At 36.6% G+C, this 19,961-nt stretch overlaps 1 protein-coding gene across 1 annotated transcript in view; it reads right to left on the reverse strand.

Annotated features, from left to right (window-relative positions):
• Positions 1 to 18,011: 18,011 nt before the first annotated feature.
• Positions 18,012 to 19,961, reverse strand: part of LOC124622991 — a 101,167-nt gene continuing 99,217 nt past the window's right edge. Inside the window, exon 5 of the mRNA XM_047148780.1 lies at positions 18,012 to 19,712. Coding sequence (XP_047004736.1) covers positions 19,392 to 19,712 — 321 coding nt within the window. The 3' untranslated portion in view covers positions 18,012 to 19,391. The remainder of the gene's footprint in view (positions 19,713 to 19,961) is intronic.

Consider the following 19,961-nt stretch of genomic DNA (forward strand, 5'->3'; position numbering starts at 1 on the left):
CAGACTTTTGGGTTACCCTGTACATCCACAAGCTATCATCCAAGTACTCCTTGGTCATTGTCATGCAGTAACTTGGCTGCTGATGGTTGCTGGCTGGATGCTCAGTCCATTGCTGAATACGACAATGTTTTCATTCCGTTTGTCCTACTCTGCTTTAACCTCGTGATGGAAGCCAGTTCTCATGAGCTTGTTACACTCCAATAACAGGGGCCATGGTATGAGTGCATCAAATATCACATGAGCGTATGCATCCCACTAGCCAGCAGGACACGCTTTGTTGAGATGAAATGATATGTTGTGTGGCGAGGGCCTCCTGTTGGGTAGACGTGTCACCTGGTGCAAGTCTTTTTAGGTGATGCCACTTCGGTGACTTGTGTGTCAATGGGGATGATATGATGGTGAAGATAACACAACACCCAGTCCCTGAGCGGAGAAAATCTCCAACCCAGCTGGGAATCGAATCCAGACCCTTTGGTTGGCATCCTGCTGCGCTGACCACTCAGCTATCGAGGTGGACTTTGTTCAGATGTTGAAGGTATTCTTGTTTGGGGAAGTTTACAGTGATTGAAATGGGGTCTGAGATATACACTGAGGTGACAAAAGTCATGGGACAATGATATTCACATATAAAGATGGCAGTAGTATTGCATACACAAGGTATAAAAGGACAGTGCATTGGTGGAGCTGTCATTTGTACTCGGGTGCTCCATGTGAAAAGGTTTCTGATGTGCGTATGATTGCATGATGGGAATTAACGGACTTTGAACAGGGAATGGTAGTTGGAGCTAGACACATGGGACATTCCATTTCAGGAATTGTTAGGGAATTCAATATTTGTAGATCCACACTGTTAAAGAGTGTGCCGAGAATATCAAATTTCAGGCATTGCCTCTCATCAAGGACAATACAGTGGCCAACAGTCTTCACTCAATGACTGAGAGCAGTGACGTTTGCATAGAGTTGCAACAATTCATGAAATAAACACAGGAATCAAGGTGAAACATTTGACTGACATATCCGTTATGACAGTGGCAAAATTTGGCATTAGTGGCCTATGGCGGAAGACAACTGATGCGAGTACTTTTGCTAACAGCATGACATTGCCTACAGTGCCTCTCCTGGGCTCGTGATGATATAAGTTGGACCCTAGACACCTGGGAAACCATGATCTGGTCAGATGAGTTACAGTTTCAGTTGGAAAGAGCTGATGTTAGAGTTCGAGTGTGATGCAAACCCCATGAAGCCGTGGACACAAGTTGTCAACAAGGCACTGTGTAGTTTGGTAGTGGCTCCATAATGGTGTGGGCTGTGTTTACATGGAATGGACTGGATCCTTTGGTCCAACTGAACAAATCATTGACTGGAAATGGTAATGTTCTGGTACTTGCAGATGATTTGCAGCCATTCATGGACTTCATGTCCCCAAACAGTGATGAAATTTTAATGGATGACAATATGCCTTGTCATTGGGCCACAGTTGTTTGAGACTGGTTTGAAGTGCATTCCAGACAGTTCGAGCAAACATTTTGGCTATCCAGATTGTCTGAAGTGAATCCCATCGAACATTTATGGGACATAATCGAGAGGACGATGGTTCAATCCCGTGTCCGGTCATCCTGATTTAGGTTTTCCGTGATTTCCCTAAATCACTCCAGGCAAATGCCGGGATGGTTCCTCTGAAAGGGCACGGCCGACTTTCTTCCCTATCCTTCCTTAATGCGATAAGACCGATGACCTTGCTGTCTGGTCTCCTTCCCCAAAACAACCCCAACATAATCGAGAGGTTAGTTTGTGCACGTAGTCCTGCACTGACAAAACTTTCGCAATTGTGGATGGCTGTAGAGGGATCGTGTCTCAGTATTTCTGCAGGGGTCTTCTGATGATTTGTTCAGTTCATGCCACATCAAGTTGGTTCATTATGCCAGGGAAAAGGAGGTATGCATGATATTAGGAGGTATCCTATGACTTTCGGCATCTCAGTGTATTTGCTATCATGTTTCTTTGTTAAGCTGTACAGTAACATTTTGTCTGATCACTTGCCATCATTTGCTTGTCTGTAGCTCCCTGCAGGCTACCTGAAATATCAGCAGAACGGTTCAGCCTCCCACCTTCCTAAGCTGTGCCCGTATTGGTTTTAGAAACACTCCGCTCATATGGAGGTGCTAGTATGGCCCTCAAGCCACCATACTTTGGTCCTGTTGAGCTCTTGTGAGATGCAGTAGAAAACCTGCCAGCACTTTTTCCAATCTTGGAATCACTTCTGGAACCCACTGTTCATTATGGTGTCCAGCTCCTTCAGTAATTCTATATCTATCTCATCAATGGTGGCAAGATGATGTCCTTCCATGTTTCACTCCTATCAGGATTATTAACTTGATGTTGTCATACAAGTACATTATTGTAATCTAATTATATGATCTTCAAAAGGTCTGGAACATTCTTCCTTGCAGGTGAGCAAATAGGGAGTGTATTATCCTTCATTTACAATAACACTTAAAAACAAGTTAACATTGACATTAATTTATTAATACAATGACTGTACAATATAATTTATTAGCTACAAAACAATCAAAGGCCATATTGCACAGTATGTAACAATTATTTTTGTTTATATTTTTAAAATTTGGAACACATACAAATACTACAAACAAAACAACTTTGTAAGATTCTTTTTTTCAGAGCATTTTGAATGTTAAAGTTCATTTGATTTCTAGAGGCACACTTCTAGACCAACCATTCATCATAGGAAAATAAACATTTTGTGGATTATACATATACACTTTCCACTCTTCCAACCATTTCTATATATATATTTTCTTAACTTTGGAATTCACATTACTTGGTTTGCAGATGTCACAAATAAGTTGTTTCATTGTCTGATTAATAATTTTTGCTTTTCTATCACAAAGTATGTTGACAAAGATTACATTCATGATACAAATAAATTGAATTTTCGGGTTCATTTCCTGCAAGGCCCACTTCTGCGTCATTCACTACGTCTAACCCCTCCCTGTTGTCACAGGCATCCTTCCACCCATCAGCTGATTCTCTCAGCTTGAGCAACCAGCTATAAACAGTTAGCATCACTATGTGTGTGTGTGTGTGTGTGTGTGTGTGTGTGTGTGTGTGATTTAGTTCTCAGAACTGAAGTGCCTTTGCTTATTATCTGTTTATGCACCAAACATAACACAATCAGTTATAGATGAGTGTTTACCTGTCCTCATTTTTGTTTATTTTTTGTTAAATTTCCTTTGCTTTGTGAAGGAAGTAAAAGTATGGGTTGTTATGAGAAGATAAGATAATTTTATAATTGCTGCTTTTTTCCTGATTGGCCTTCCAGGCAGTTTGTTAATTAAATTTTCTAACATCCACTTATTTGATGTGACATTTCTGTTAAGAGCAGAACTTACCAAGCCTTAAGACTGGACACATGAAAAAGTAATTTCCTTACTCATTACTTTTTTGCAGTGTGTTACAAGAAGTAATAAGTGCTGCCTATATGTTACACCATAGGGAACCACTTATAAAATTGGTTTTGTGTATGATATCCAATCAGTAGAGTATCAGAAGCCAATAAATTAGGAGATGTAGAGGATTTGAAACTACTTCACAAGAAACCTATACTGTCTACCATTTAAGTAATTTCAACAGTTTCTTTTAATTGTTGTCTGTGTAGACTCAAGTTGATAAATATAACAATATTAGAGAAGGAAAGTTGCTACTCACCATATAATGGAGTTGCTGAGTCGCACATAGGCATAACAAAAAGATTCTACAATTATAGCTTTCGGCCATTAAGGCCTTTGTCGACAATACACACACACACACACACACACACACACACACATATATATATATAATAGAGGGAAACATTTCACGTGGGAAAAATTATATATAAAAACAAAGATGAGGTGACTTACCGAACGAAAGTGCTGGCAGGTCGAAAGACACACAAACAAACACAAACATACACACATAATTCAAGCTTTCACAACAAACTGTTGCCTCATCAGGAAAGAGAGAAGGAGAGGGAAAGACGAAAGGATGTGGGTTTTAAGGGAGAGGGTAAGGAGTCATTCCAACCTCATCTTTGTTTATATATATATATACAAAGATGATGTGACTTACCAAATGAAAGTGCTGGCAGGTCGACAGACACACAAACAAACACAAACATACACACAAAATTCAAGCTTTCGCAACAAACTGTTCCCTCATCAGGAAAGAGGGAAGGAGAGGGAAAGACAAAAGGATGTGGGTTTTAAGGGAGAGGGTAAGGAGTCATTCCAATCCCAGGAGCGGAAAGACTTACCTTAGGGGGGAAAAAAGGAAAAAAGGATGGGTATACACTCGCACACACACACATATCCATCCACACATATACAGACACAAGCAGACGTATTTAAAGACCCACATCCTTTTGTCTTTCCCTCTCCTTCCCTCTTTCCTGATGAGGCAACAGTTTGTTGCGAAAGCTTGAATTTTGTGTGTATGTTTGTGTTTGTTTGTGTGTCTGTCGACCTGCCAGCACTTTCATTTGGTAAGTCACATCATCTTTGTTTTTAGATATATTTTTCCTACGTGGAATGTTTCCCTTTATTATAACCATATCATCATATATATAACTGCAATCTCAGGGAACTGAAACCAGTTTCAGTTGCCTGAGAGTGCAATCAACTGAAACCGGTTTCAGTTGCCTGAGACTGCAGTCGTGTGTGCGAGTTGCATTTGTGTGTGCGTGTGTGTATATGTGTGTGTCTGTGTGTTTGTGTGTGTGTGCTGTTGACAAAGGCCTTAGTGGGTGAAAGCTGTAATTGTGAGAATCTTTTTGTTGTGCCTATCTGCGACTCAGAATCTCCGCTATATGGTGAGTAGCAACTTTCCTTCTCTAATATTATTACATTCCATTCTGGATTTTTCAAGTTGATAAATGTAGCTCTTTGCTTACTGTACTTTAGTTCATATAGCTAATGAGAATATTTATGTATATGTTTAACATCTGGGAATTTGCGAATTCTTTTCTTTATTTATACTGGAAGGAAATTCATTTAATTCCTACATTTGTGTGCATTCTGCTTATCAGCTTACTTACTGTACCTTCAAACGTTAGACCCTGTTCAAAAAGTTGTGGAAAATAGTCAGGATAATACCGCAACACACAGCTAATAGTTCTGAAGTTCTCTCTATTTTTTGAGAAATTTAAGCAAATAAAGAGAAAACTACATGAGTTCACTGTATAATCAGAAGATCCTAGCATGATCACCTGTTTGGCAATAGCCTGTTCAGTTTGTTACATCCTGGTGGGAAACCTAACTGGTTTTCATGTATCAGCTGCGTTGACTTGGAATGCTTTTTCTATCATCCAGTTTATGGCTACATTGTTGTGACATTTTCCGTTAATTTCACACAAATGAAGGAATCACATGTATATATTACATTAGAAGTTCTATTTCAAAACCAGGCCTGTACTGTCTGTTGGTACAAAACACACAGGTTAATTGGCACGCATCCTTACTTGTTAAATGTTCTTCCCAAATTCTCACAGAGCACAACTGTAGTCTGGATGGAAACTGAGGAACAAAAGAGTGGAAGGGTGTATGTACTTAAATACCACTTGAACTCTACTAATTCGAGGAAGAGTAAGTGGCTACCTCTTGCCATATGTATGTGACTTAGTGGTTTTATCGACCAATATTTGAAATCTATGAACAAAGAATTTACCTAGTCTTCAATGAGAGAAAAAGTTTGCCATGAGGTGACGGAAATGGAGTGCACAGAGCATTTATGGAACAAATGAAATGTGAGACATTACTGGTGTGTCAATATTCATAATTTTTGTATTTGAGAGAGATTGTTGCAAATTTACTTCATAAATACTGTCAGAGAGGCTGCAGTTTCATTTGAGATAGTGTTCCCTTGCTTTCCTTTAATCTGTAATTGATTTTAGCTACTTCTTGGGTATCTACAGTTTAACACAAACAAAACCATGGTGCAGCTTCACACATATAAGATATTTCAAAAGGTGAAAAGAGGAAATAGGAAGAAATGCACAGAGTACAAGGAAAAAGAAAGTTACTCCTAAAACCTGTGATCATCTTTGAATTAACAACTTTTTAATAGATTTAGGAATGAGCTGGATGCATTTGATAGATGAAAGATGAGAGCTAAACACTGTAGAAATTATAAGAAAAAATGAAAGTGAACAAATTCAATCAAATTTATAGATTGAGAACTGTCTACAGAAACATAAATAATAACTGGTTTAAGATATTCAGTATTAACAGTATAGAGTTATAAAGTGCAACACAGTCACTCATAGTTTTATTTCCTTCCTTTCTTTTTTATCTTTTCATTTTATTATGATGCAGTTCGAGTGAAGTAAAATATAAACACATCTAGTTGAAAATTTTTTGTCATACTTCTGGTAATTTTTCGTCTATTTCTAGACTGTCATTTGATAGTGAAATGAATTAACAAAATCGTAGTTGTCATAGATTATACAATAATGTAGTACATATATGAAGGGAAACTACTAATAATAATGTAGAAAAAATAGTAGCTCAACCACCCACCACATAATATGGAATTGTTTTTTATTGTTGCACATACCTGAATTTTACCTGCCAGAATGAGGATAAAGTGCAGTAACATATACACACCTTTGTAACATAAAATTAATTACATATTTTGGGTGAAAAGTAAAAATATGCAATAATTTATAAGTTTAAATGTACTGTAACACTCAACAGAAGTATGTACTTATAACATAGGCAGTACCAGTGGAAAGTCCGTATCCAAAAAAAGGATGGGAAATATGTTCTTCATTTCTTTGGATCTGGTTAAGAAAAAAACTTTCCATGTGTACAACTTCTATAGTATTTTAAACATCAAAAAGAAATTTCTTTTATTTGAACACTTTTGTTTGAAATGTGATACTCATTAAAAGAGACTACACATGATAATAAATAGGTATTATTCTATTGTTGTTGTTGTAATTTTATTGTGTGCATGCGTTATAATTATTTTTATGTATTGTTACTATACAAGAAGCCACAATCACATTTCATTCTGACTCTGTAATTGGTCCTTTAGTGTGTTATCTTCCATGGATATTAATGAAATAACTTGCTGATTGTGTGCTCTTCATTGATCCTACCACAGTGAAACAGATGCAGATTAAGAAATGCAATTTGCTTATTTCTTACACTGATGACTCAAAGACTACTGATTTAATGTCTAATAATTTTCTCCTTGAGATATTCTAAATTAACAGTATGAGCATACACATCTTTAGTTGTGAGGAAACAATGATGGACATATGGAAAAATGAAATGATCAGTGACAGAATTGAAACCTTGTCTGTATGTCTGTAGTTGCTTGGCAACTAGCTGCAAATCTTTTTATTTGATACATATTCAACAACTTGCACATCTTTGTGAGTAAAATGAGATGAAATGATTAGGATAACACCCAGTCTCCAAGTGAAGAGCATCTCCAACCAGGCCCAGAAGTGAACCCAAGACCCGACAATTTAAAGGCAGCAATGCTAAGCACTACACCTTGAACTATAGACATCACGGCAAATGTCTAGTTCAAAAATGAGATCATCACTATAATTCCCAGCCAAAGGGGAATATTTCAGGGAGACTTTTATTGCCATAGCAGATCTGCTTGGCTATCCTATTGAAAGAAGGCAAACTAGAAACCAAAATGGGATTACCCATTTTTAAATGGATCCCATTATATAGAAAGGAACCAATACACAAGATGCTGAAACCATGGAAAGTATTTTTAAAGTTAGAAGAAAATTAACAGCTCTCAACTGAATTTTGTGAAGTAAACAAAAGTGATATTATTAGCAATGCCTCAGGAGACAATATGAAATTTTTGACTTTGTTATATTTTAATATATTGCAGATTTTTGTGGTTTGTTTTATTTGAGTGAATGACTGAAATGTACTATTGAAATCTGTGGACTGAAGAACTGAAAACTACTTTTAAGCCAGTTATATTATACATTCATATAACATGTTATTTCTCTACAAAGTTATTACATGTAATTAACACATTTTCAAGGTTTCATATGCCCAAAAAATGTTCAACAACATCCACCCTAATGTTATCCCCCAAAAAGTCAACATAAAAGTCTCTGACACCATTACTTATTAAATCTGTAGTGGGCTGTAAGTCTTAGATCTTCAGTGCATCTATTGTTTTTCCATTACACCAGAGGGATGTGAGGTTTTAAAAAAAAATTACATTTCATGTAATTTACAGGTTGCTGCCGGGTGACGTCGTCGACCACCATGGTGGCAGTGGATGACGACGTCACCCGGCAGCAAACTCATAAATTATTTGAACATTCAATTCGCCAGGAAAAGTTAACGTCTCACAAATTTACATTTGGTCACTACCAATCACTAAAAACTCCCTTCTAAACCATTTATTGATAAAAATAGATAATAATTTAGTTTTTCATTCACACTATCACATTTGTAGTGTTTTAAAACTGCCAAATTCTCTTTGCTCTACTTATGTCAATGCCTCCTAACAGATAATGTGGATAGTCAAATGCATACGTGAAGCCTTTCTTCAATGCAGATTTTCCATACAAAGATAAACAATGATGTTACAGTATTTTCTCCAAAATATGAATAGACTTTGAAGATGCAATAACCATATTGCTTAAACAAAATCGGTTCACGTATTTCATCTCTGCAGAAATTTAATTACTTGGTCTGACAAGTTTTTTAGTGACATTACCAAATAAAATTTAGTTGATTTTTTTTCTGCAGATCATAGTAAAAGTATTTAGGAATGCAACAAAATATAAGAACTGATCACAAAAAGCAAAAGAAAACGTCTACATATGAATACAGGATCGGAGTGACATAGGTACCCAACTGGTAAGCATATTATTACAGCAGTTAACAGCCAGGTTGTGTTATGGCTAATGTACACTTGTGGTGAGCTGTAAGTAGTTGGATACTGAACTGAACTCAATAGATTAGCTGAAAAGAAACTATTAGACGGGATTGCTGAAATTACTTAAGCTTTGTTGGAGTCTGGAACATAAAGTGAATCAGGTTGTGGAGGTTGACAACAGTTAGTTCATTTGCCCTCACGATCATGTGAAGATAAATTGCTCAAGAGAGGGCCACAATAAGAAAGAAAAGATTGTATATGTAATGTCCCCCACTGTCTATAAGAATGCTGGACAGTATTTTGTTTTCTTGAGACTGAGGGGTATGCCAGGCCACTTGAAGACAGTGATGTGGACATGAAACTACAGCATATTCTCAAGGAGGAGTTGATGACAGTTGCTGTAACTGGTGACTAAAACAGTTTGGTTATAGTTATCACTGATAAAATTATTGTTACTTCGAATGAAAGATGCGTGCAAGTTGTTAATCATTTGCCATTGTGATTTCTGCAGAATGAGAATTTCCATAAAAATCTGAAGACCTTAAAACTTCCCAAGAAAGTCTCTAACTAAAGACAGAAACCCATTTGTTGCAGACTTATAATGTTACTAGAAAATGTGTGAAGAAGGAAATAGATAACTGTGGAAATGAAACAATAGAAAGTCCAGATTGAAGTATCAACAATTATGAAAAGGAGAGATTATTATTCACCATATAGTGTCACCCTGATTTGCAAACAGGCACAATGAAAAGATTATTACACACTAATCATTTGGCCAATGCATTCTTCAGAAAAGAAAGGAAAACACACACACATTCACACAAGCACAGACACCTCACAGACACACGCCCACCATCTCTGAACACTCTATCGAGACTGCTGTGGATGTGGTTGAATTTCCTTTCACATTGGTATAATCGACACATACAACATTATTGATATATAATACCAATTTCAAAAAATAAATTACAGTAGTACTAGCATTCATGACTATACCTGATGTTTAAAAGAGCTTTGGCTAAGTGGGATGGACAGATCAATTGGAAATCAGGCTACAATGTCCTACCATGTATGAGTGAAGAAGGAGACAAATATGAAGAGAATAATATCAGATAAAGTAGGAGATCTAAAGTATTATGTTAATAAACACTAGTCCCTCTTCAGCTTAGAGTTTGTGGAAGTGAGGGATATAGTAAGAAGAAAAGCAGGTTTTTAATAATAAGATAAAATAACAAAACTGAGAGAATGACACAAATAAAATATAATAAATGGAGGATAAACAAAGGGGCAATTATAGAGGGGAAATATAAACATAGAAGTAAAATAAAAAGAAATTTGATTGTGGAAGGAAAAAGGGTGAAGGTAAATGATTTGAGTTTAGGTATATTAAAGTATATTTTGAAGTTCCTGTTTCCACAGTTTAGGGAAACAGCTTCTGAGTGGGACCATGTGGTATAGTAACCACTGTGGTCTCTTGAATTATGCTATAGAGCACACTCTGCAACTGAAGCAGTGTATTTGTGTCCTTTCATGCTTTCTGCCAGATTGTAGTTCATCCCTGTGTAGAAATGCACATTGTAGACAGGTATCAGCTGGTAACCCACACAATTAATTTTGCTTGTGGCTAAGTCTTTTTAAGTTTTACATTTTGGTAATGATGTGGGTAAAGAAGGTGGTAGTGCATGGAAAATGTTTTACAGGTTAAAATTTTGGTCTGGGAATGGTGTAGGGCGTTACAAGGATGCTGAAAAGTTTAAGAGAATAATTGGAAGTGAAAGTGCATGTTGTTAGGAGACCAGGGAGGGATGATGTCATTCCAGGGTGCAGCACGAGAAAGCCCCAGCTCTGCAAATAATCTCTTAGGCCATCAAGACAGTGCTGATAACGTGTAACAAAAAGAGTGTTTATTAGTTGTTAGGGAATAGGTGGCAATGGGAAACAGAATGCGCTGTCTGGTGCGTGGAAGAGGCATACATCAGCTCCCTAGAAGCTGTGCCCCTTGACTTCCTATATAGTCATAAATATCTTTGCAGTATAAACTCATTGTAAAGAAGATCTGCTGAACTTCCTTCAACTTATTTTCCCAGATGAAATTCACCTCATTCTTGTCCATAAGTCAAGCCATCTTGCTGAGTGTTTACTTGCAACTCTGTGAGTCATACATCCAAACTTCAGCCCCCTTCACATCAACCAACAGCAATATCTCCACTCTCACAGCTCTAATCCTTTTCAAGTCAAATATTCCCTTTCGTACAGTGTAGGTGATTGTGGTAAATGAATCTGATTGAAACCGAAATCCCATAACTCCTATACCAATATGCTCTCTCAAGCATTTCTCTCTTGCAACTACCCCACTGACATCCACAAACATATCTCCTGTGCGATTTCCTCCTGTCACTTCATACCATCAGTGAAGTTCCTGCATCCAAACAGCTAAGAAACATTATGCTCATAATGCAGTAGTACCCACACTTTTATGCCTTACTGAATTACTCCATCAGGACTATGATTTTCCCAGGTTGAGTCCTGAAATATTTTCTCATTGTGTTATCAACTTAATCCTGTATGCTGCTACCTCTTAAACACCCTTCTGAGATTCTGGCATTCAAGACCAGCATCCCATCCCTAAGTTGCTTGTCCACTATGAAATGTTAACTGTATCCTCACCTACTGCCACCTAATCTAAGCCTACTGCTGGTAAAATGTATAGCATTAAAGGAAAGGCCGTATCCTGAACTACTCATTAATTTACCATCTTACAAGTGGACTGTACTGCTTTATCCATAGCAATAACTATCAAATTAGCAAAATGGATGAATGGGTATGGATGTCTTTGAGGTGGCCAGAACCCAGTTGCTCCACAAAAAGAGCCCTGAGTGCATGCTATAGCACAAGGGCTATTTAAACGCTCCCACCATGCAGCTGCTTCTTTGAACTCTGGAAGACGAAACCTGTCTCTCCAAAATTTACTCTCATCATGTCACATTCATGGAATCAAACTGCATTAGCTGTCCATCTGCTTTCTTCTTCCATTGAAGTTTTTTGCTTTACTTTTGTTTATTTTTTTATTCTTTCTCCCTCACAGATAGCATTTCATTTTTCTTTCTTCTACTTGTTGTATGAAATTTTGATCACTTTCACTGTTTTCCATTTATCTGCTTCTTACAGATATATTTTTACTTCTCTCTTTATCATTACCTTCTACCATCTCTGAACTGAAGATTGCACAGCCTTATTGCTTTTTTCTCAGTCTTTGCCTTGTTTCCTCCCGTAACCTGGCAGGACCTGTGACGTAAGATTTTCTTTGGTTTTATGTGTAATTAAAGCCAAAATTGTTTGTGTGTAATATTATCTACATTTGGTACGTTGTATAAGGGACAGCCAAATGAAACCAAGGCAGATGGAAAAAAGTAAGTAAACTGTTTATTATTTCAAAAGTAAATGTCCTAACTGTTAATACATTTGTCCCACTGTGAGACAAGATGGTTACTGCTTTTGTGGAAAAAGGTTTGCAGTTGCTCACAGAATCATAATTGTACCCAGGTGTGCACATCTCCATCCAAAGCAAATCGACAGCAACAAATGTCTTTCTTTAGGGCTTCAGAAATATGGAAATCACATGGGGAGGCGTTGAGACAGTGTGGAAGATGTGTAAGGGCTTCGCAGCAAAACTGCTGCAGCATACTTGAAACAACCACGGCAACATGTGCATTGGCCCTGCAGCTGTGAAGAAAGATGTTCATGGCTGTTGATTTGCTTCAGATGAAGAGGTACAGCCTTGGGTACAGTCACAGTTCTACATGCAGCTGCAAACATTTTTTGATGAAGGCATTAACTGCCTTGTCCCACACTGGGATGAATGTGTTAACACTTCTGAGGATTACGTTTGAAGTAATAAACAGTTTACGTACTTTTTTGCCATCTGTCTTGCTTTCATTTGATTGCCCCATACATACTTCTGTCCAAGTGATTTGTCCATCCCATTGTACAAAATGATCAAAATATGAATGTATATTATTAATATCATTATTTTTAATAATTTTTTTAATATAGAAATGTTTCATACTCTGCTTCATATCAATTCTTCCAGTACTCCATATGCTAATAGAATAGGAAGAAGCTGTAATACATGGTACAGTGGAAAGTACGTTGAGTCATCCATTTCACAGTGGTTTACAGAGTATGAATGTAAGTGTAAAATATGATTATTTCATTTTTGTATACGATTTCTGTATGTGAAAAGAGATGTGCACATTGCCCCCTCTAAAAAGAGAAACTGAGTTATCATTTACTACAGTAGTCTATATGCATGAGATTATTTGACATTCTTAGATTTCTTCTTTTATGTTGATGTCCCATTATCTTGCCTGTGTGTTGCAACTGCCTAGTATATGGACAGAAATCAAATCAGTTTTTAGAAGTTTTTGTATATCTCTTTTTAAGCTGAGTTCTTTTGCTCCTGCTTGTCCTGTACTATGTGATGAGTGTCTTTTGACACAATTTTGACAGTTCATTTCAGTTTTATTAAAAACTATCATAAAACTGCCAGAAATTCTGACTGCACATACATTGTTTTGATTTTAAAAAATTCAAAGAATGAAATACATGTTATGAAGAAAAATATGTTAAGTAAAAGATTTGCTTTCATTTTTGATGATGACAGCTCTGCCATTTTTTAGGTACCAGTAAATGTGTGTAAATGCTTAGTGCAATAAATGTTGGTGCAAGCCTTGTATTTTGTTAACACATAGCATGCACAACCAGGTATCTAAGGTTTCAAATGTTTCTGTATTTGACATTTTGGTAATTAATACTAATTTCAGTGACATGTGATGTAGTTCATATTTAGATTATGTGTTATGGTATTTTTGTAGCCCATTTTTGTTGTTGCCATTGTAAGTGTTGGACTGTATAAAGAAGTGTGACTGTTCATACCAGCTTGCACAAGACTGTTGACTTATTTCTTATATCATGTTTGTTCTGTGCCACTTAGTAAAGTATTTTAAACATTTTGCGGAGAAAAGCATATGTTGTTGTATTGCAGTAATGTTTATATGTAACAATAATTATTCTTGATTACTTCTAGATATGAACTGATAGATACCCCATGGTTTTACTGTCAGTGTTACAAAGCTGTTTCAGTAAACTGGCTGAAGAATATATTGTTTCTAGAGGTGTTAGATTGATGTCTATACTTGTATATTTTTTAAAAAAAATCATAAGTTACAGTACTTCTATATTGAAATAGTTTATTAGTTTTGTAATAAAAATATTTTAAATAAATGTTTTTGCACTAAATTTGGGCCAAAATTTTTTAACACATTTGTTAACAGTCTTTAGAAGCCTGTGCCCTGTTGTGGATCAGACTTGATCATATCACAATTAGATCTTAAGCATGTTGTTGAATCCACAAAAGTTATATCACCCATACACAAAGGAACTCATTATTCAACTTTAATTCTACCTGTGCCATTACCTTTTCTGAATGTTAAATGGCCAACATTAAGTATGTGAGGTAGTGCTTTACTTCTCAAAAAGTTTCATTATTTGTGTATAGTTTGCAGCTGTACCTATTTAGCAATGCATCTGTAGCTACTAATGGCACATTATAGAATACAGTCAAATAATAAATTATTTGTGGACTCAGTTTATTGTGTTTTTCAGTCAGTACTGATCAGGGAACTGGAAGGAATTTTCACTGCTAGAAAACTGAAGGACCATTTTGTCGTTACAGTCAACATATTTTTAACTGAATTATATTTTGTGCAAATGGTGTTTGCTGTCATTCTATAGCAATGTAATCAATTATGTTTGTATGTTTCAGTTTAATCATCCATACATGAATGTTGATTTGCAGCAATCAAGTAGTCTGTCATCTTCATGCAACTATTTTCAAAAACTTAACTTTCCACAAACTGCTGCAATGTTCACTTTGAATACATTGATGCTTTTTACTCTTTTAAAAGTCTAATGTTGCGAATGTTTGTGAAGACTTATTAATAAGTAATAAGATGGTTGGCAATAACGGTTACATGGCAAAACAACTCTGGACATTATGTAATTTACTGTTGAAATTATGATAAGGAAGCAGTTATTTTGTTTTACTGTGACTAGGTAACTTGAAGGAGTTTGCACAAATCTTTTCCATTGGAATTATTAGATCAAAGATCATACAGTGAAATCATAATTTTACTTGGTCATATAAGGACAGAAATACATATTCCAGAATGAATTTTCCGATATGAAACTTCCTGGCAGGAAGTTTCAGAAATACATATTTCGTGCAGTAATCTGTGTGGTGAATTTACTACGGTTTACTTTGGCATAATTGTTTCCTTGGTGACTGTGGAAACATAAACTCGAAACCAAGAATGAAGAGGCAAAAAACATCTGTAGATGAATGAAATTTGTGACTGTTGCTCATGAAGGAAAATGTCATGCAATATGTGAGTCACTTTCGGAGACCACAATGATCCCACCAACGTCAGTATTTTGAATTATGACTAGTAATTTAAACAAGCAAAAAGTTTTTGCACAACATGTCCTGTACTGAGTGGACAGACTGTGAAACAGGCATCCAAAATGGCTTTATTTAAACAAAGATCTTATATTAAAGATAAAGAAATCTTAAATCAGATTTTCATTACTGGTGAAAAGTGAATTAGAAACTGAGCTGGAATTAATAGCACAGTCCAGAGACTCATCTTCCATATGAAAATAAAAATTTTCTCTCCCATCAGAAATGCTATAACCACGTAACTGTGAAGATAGAGTTGAGTATGTGATACCCCATGCTCTCTACCACCCAGATAAGACTCCTCAGACATTGACTTAAATTGAATCAGCCTGTGCTTGAGGATAATTTTCTTTTCTCTGGATGAGTTCTCCATTACCTGACTTTACATCATTTAACAGATGAACAGAGAGAATGTCTTGGCTCAAGCATTAGATCTTCTCAGAAAGGAAATCCTGTTTTTGAGAATCAGGAATATTGTATTGAAGGATTGTTAATAGATATAGTAACATTAAAAAATTCATGCAAATTACCTATGAAAAGATGTTCAGGTTTTCAAAATATAACTTTGTGCTAGGAACACAGATTTCATCAGCAAGTGAATGGGAACTATGTGTTAGTTCAGGAATGTGTTGAAATGTCACGTTATTAATGTGTTGTGTACCAGAAACAAAATGTGTTCTATGTCTGTTCATTCGAAATTTCAACATACTGGCAACTTTGTCTGCAACAATAAATACAACATCTGTATAGTGCATGTACTTCTTTACCATTTTGTGTAGGTGTGGAAGAGATTCAAGAAATGCTGCAGACTGTGAAATTTGAATTCTCTGTTGGTCTGTTCCACTGTTGCTGAAATAAACTCATGGCAAAAAGTCTTCCATTGGGTTGAGAGAAACAACAGCACCATGAAGTTGATCACATTTGTGTGGTCAGTAGCTTTCATGACTTAATATATCTGTTACTGCATTGCTATACATGTCACACATAATACACGAATCACCTAAGCGAATTACTTTATTTTCATGTGGCATACTGATGTTTGGGTAGGAAGAATGTATACTTGTGGTTGATGGACAATTTCAATGTAAAGGGAACATGTAAAGACTTGATGCAAGTCTTTTAATTCAAAGACAGTTTGCTACAAGTTCGGCATGCTGTTTATTTACACAGGTTGCTCATCAGCTGGTATCATGAGATTGTGTATGTTGTTCTAGACCACCATATATATTGATCTCTCATCCTCAAATTCAGCATCCACATGTTAAATGCAAACAGACTGTATACTATGACAAATATTATGTAGTTCTAAAATACTGTTTGGTATACAAATGACTTTATGGTGAGCACCAGACACTGCAGTAACTGGGATAGAGGCTCTGCTACCTTTTATTCTGTCTTAAAATACTTTTGGTCTCTTTTTTTTGTTATTACTCATTACCTGCAACATGTTTTATCAAGTCAGATTAATGACGTGAACTGGAATTACTTTCTCAGACATTCATGTAACTTGTGACACATGCAACATAGTAACAAGGAAAAAAAATATGCCAGAAAAATATTCTGATTGCTACATTTTGCATTGTTATTTAACCTTTATCTTTCTCTTTCATCGCCATTTTTCACTACTGTTGGAAGATTTTAATTGCTGGTCCGGTTTTCCGCAGGGTCCATATTTATCTGATTGTACATTGGTGAGAAAACAAAAATTATAATATAGAGAGAAACAGCACTTATAATTGTGCTACTTGCGCGCGCACACACACACACACACACACACACACACACACACACACACACACACAGGAAAAATAATTTGTTCCATGTACTTGTCCTGTATGACATCAGCACAGAAATATTTATCTGGCACATTGCCACCACATACATTTGTTATACTTGAATTATCAGGAGCACCATATCTTTTATGGTAATTATCTGGAAGGCCACTACAACTGAAGCTCATATAATTCGGTTTGTCTGGGTCATACAGAAATAGCACTGAATGTGCAAACAACTCTTGTATAAATGAGATTTATATTTGGTAGTACTGGATCCTAGTGAACTTCAGCTACTCATACTAAGAACCACATATGTAGTGATTAATTCAATTATCACCTCATAGCATCTCCTGTAATTTCCAACAAATATTTCATTTGTTACCTTTGTAATGTAAAAATAAATTTACAGAAATTCTGCAGAAGAACTTGTCTACAATTGTGAAAATATTCTCCCCTGCCATTGATTCTGAGTCACAATATGTCAGAGGCTGAAGAACCATCTAGAATTACATCTGACATAACAGTTGCAAACAGTATTCTTACTGTTGTAACTACTGATAGAAATTATGATGTCTCCTTAATGAAGGATGCTTAGAGTGAATATGTAGTTTGTGAGGCCGCTTGTCACTTTTTATCAGTAATGTAATGTACAAGATTACTATATGATCTGAAGAAGAGTAAGTTGCATAAGACATGTATCTGTGTGTGTAGCTTGATTCTTTCTTTAAATAATATTCATCAAGATTTCATCACCATGAACTGAAATTTATGACTTTGTGTAACCTAGGATTTCCTCAAACATATGAAAGTTTGTAGTACATGTACACATTTACCAGCAACCAGCATTGGCAAAATGAAAAATGAATACAGCTTCATGATAGGGAAACTTTGAGACAGTAATGGTAATAGCGTACTTTCACATAAAGTGACTGTTTTCGTTAGCTGCACTGTTCTCCCATGAGCTTGTTGATTCTGAAAAGCACATACAAGACAAGGCACAGTGTGAATATCCATATACACTGTAATGGTTAAGCATTGTATAGGATACCTGTGGCACTCACACACTAACTTACACATAAAAGCATAGAAAAATGTGCATACACTCTATACACAGACTGCAATTTTTCTTAGGTCTATCTATGTCGCGTATTTGAAAAGTTAAGAAATGGGAGATGTATGGAACTACAATTGCCCAGAGAAATTCATAATGTTAGAAAACAGTGTCTGACAACCATCATAGCATATATGCACTGATGTGGATAATCAGACACAATACAGCATTCAGCCCCCGTACAGAGTTGCCACATGCAGGAGTCCTGAAGTCCTGATGTTTTAAAGGAGGTATACCAACATTTTCTGGTTTCCATACATGATTACCATTAGGCATCCGACAATACTAAGAGTGGGTCAACAACCTATCAACTGGCTGTAATACACAAAACTCGTACTGGTCTCACCCGAGTATTAGGGTCTTTTGGACATTAACAATTGCTATCTCACTGCAGTTATTTAGTTCTTTAGAAATCATTGCACATCTTCCATTTCCACGCCAATTTGACATAAGTCACCAATGAGATTGTACCATGCTAATTTGGTATGTTACACCGGTCGTTCTAACAGTTTTCAATATTTATTTAACTCCTAGGGCACTAAACAAAGACTGAAAGGCCTAACATATGTTCACTACATCAGTCACGTACAGAAATTGGACAGCAATATTGTTTTACTACTCTGATTTGTGGACACCTTGTAGTAGCTCCATAACTTTATTGAATTCCATACTATTGATGAGAAAAAAACTCATATGTTTGGAGAAACTGCTGAGTACCATGCTCAACAGTTTTATTTGTAATGTGCTGTTGCCAGTACAGAATTAACTGATTGGTTTTACCCAGCTAATATTAATACATCTATGTCTGTCTGTCCATTCTTGTTGTATGTGGGCTCCTGAGATACGGCAGAGTTTAAATTTGTTCCACTTGGGCTCCCTTCATTTACATTCATTACCAGTCTTAGTCCTTTTGAAGCACACACTTTAGCCTGTTGCAGCTGAATGTTTTCAAAAATCTGACAGGTCCTGCATAGTGGCTCTGTAATTTTACTCAGTGAGGAACATGTTGCTGTCTTCACCGCTATCATGGGCATTTGTTAACCACAAAGTTTGCAGTGGATGTTTAGAAGCGTGTCTCTTTGAGTGTGGGGCTCCCACTAGAGCTGCTTGAGGAATGACGGGCATCCGGTGGCAATGGACAGGGCGGTCGCCGAGCAACTCGCTCCACTTCTGCAGCTGCTGCTGTGTCTTCCGTCGATACTGACAGCTGTGAGGTTATAGCTGCCTGGCGTGGCAGCAACCTCCGTGGCCGGTAGTAAGAAGCAGCTCCGTCACTCCAGCGTTTCGTAGGGGTGAACGTCCGCACAGTAGGTGGCACTTGCAGGAAGTGACGTACACGGTTGCTACCATCACCTTCATCGCTGTCTGTCGAGAACCCTTCCACCTGAGAGCAGAAGTGAACAATTATCAGAGATTTTGCATGAAAAATAATGAGACTTATTATGCATGAGAAGATAAGAGGCATAGGATTCATTAAAAATTAACATCTGTTTTTGATTGTTTCTTGCAGATACCACGTCACTAAGGCCCTCAAAATAGTTTTAGATAAGTCAGTCCTGTTCACTAAATATGGGTTTTGGCTTTTAAGAACAGTGGAGAGATGCATGAATCACACAACTAAGAATTCCATAAC

The sequence above is a fragment of the Schistocerca americana genome, chromosome 7 (genome assembly GCF_021461395.2).
Source record: "Schistocerca americana isolate TAMUIC-IGC-003095 chromosome 7, iqSchAmer2.1, whole genome shotgun sequence".
Taxonomy (NCBI): domain Eukaryota; kingdom Metazoa; phylum Arthropoda; class Insecta; order Orthoptera; family Acrididae; genus Schistocerca; species Schistocerca americana.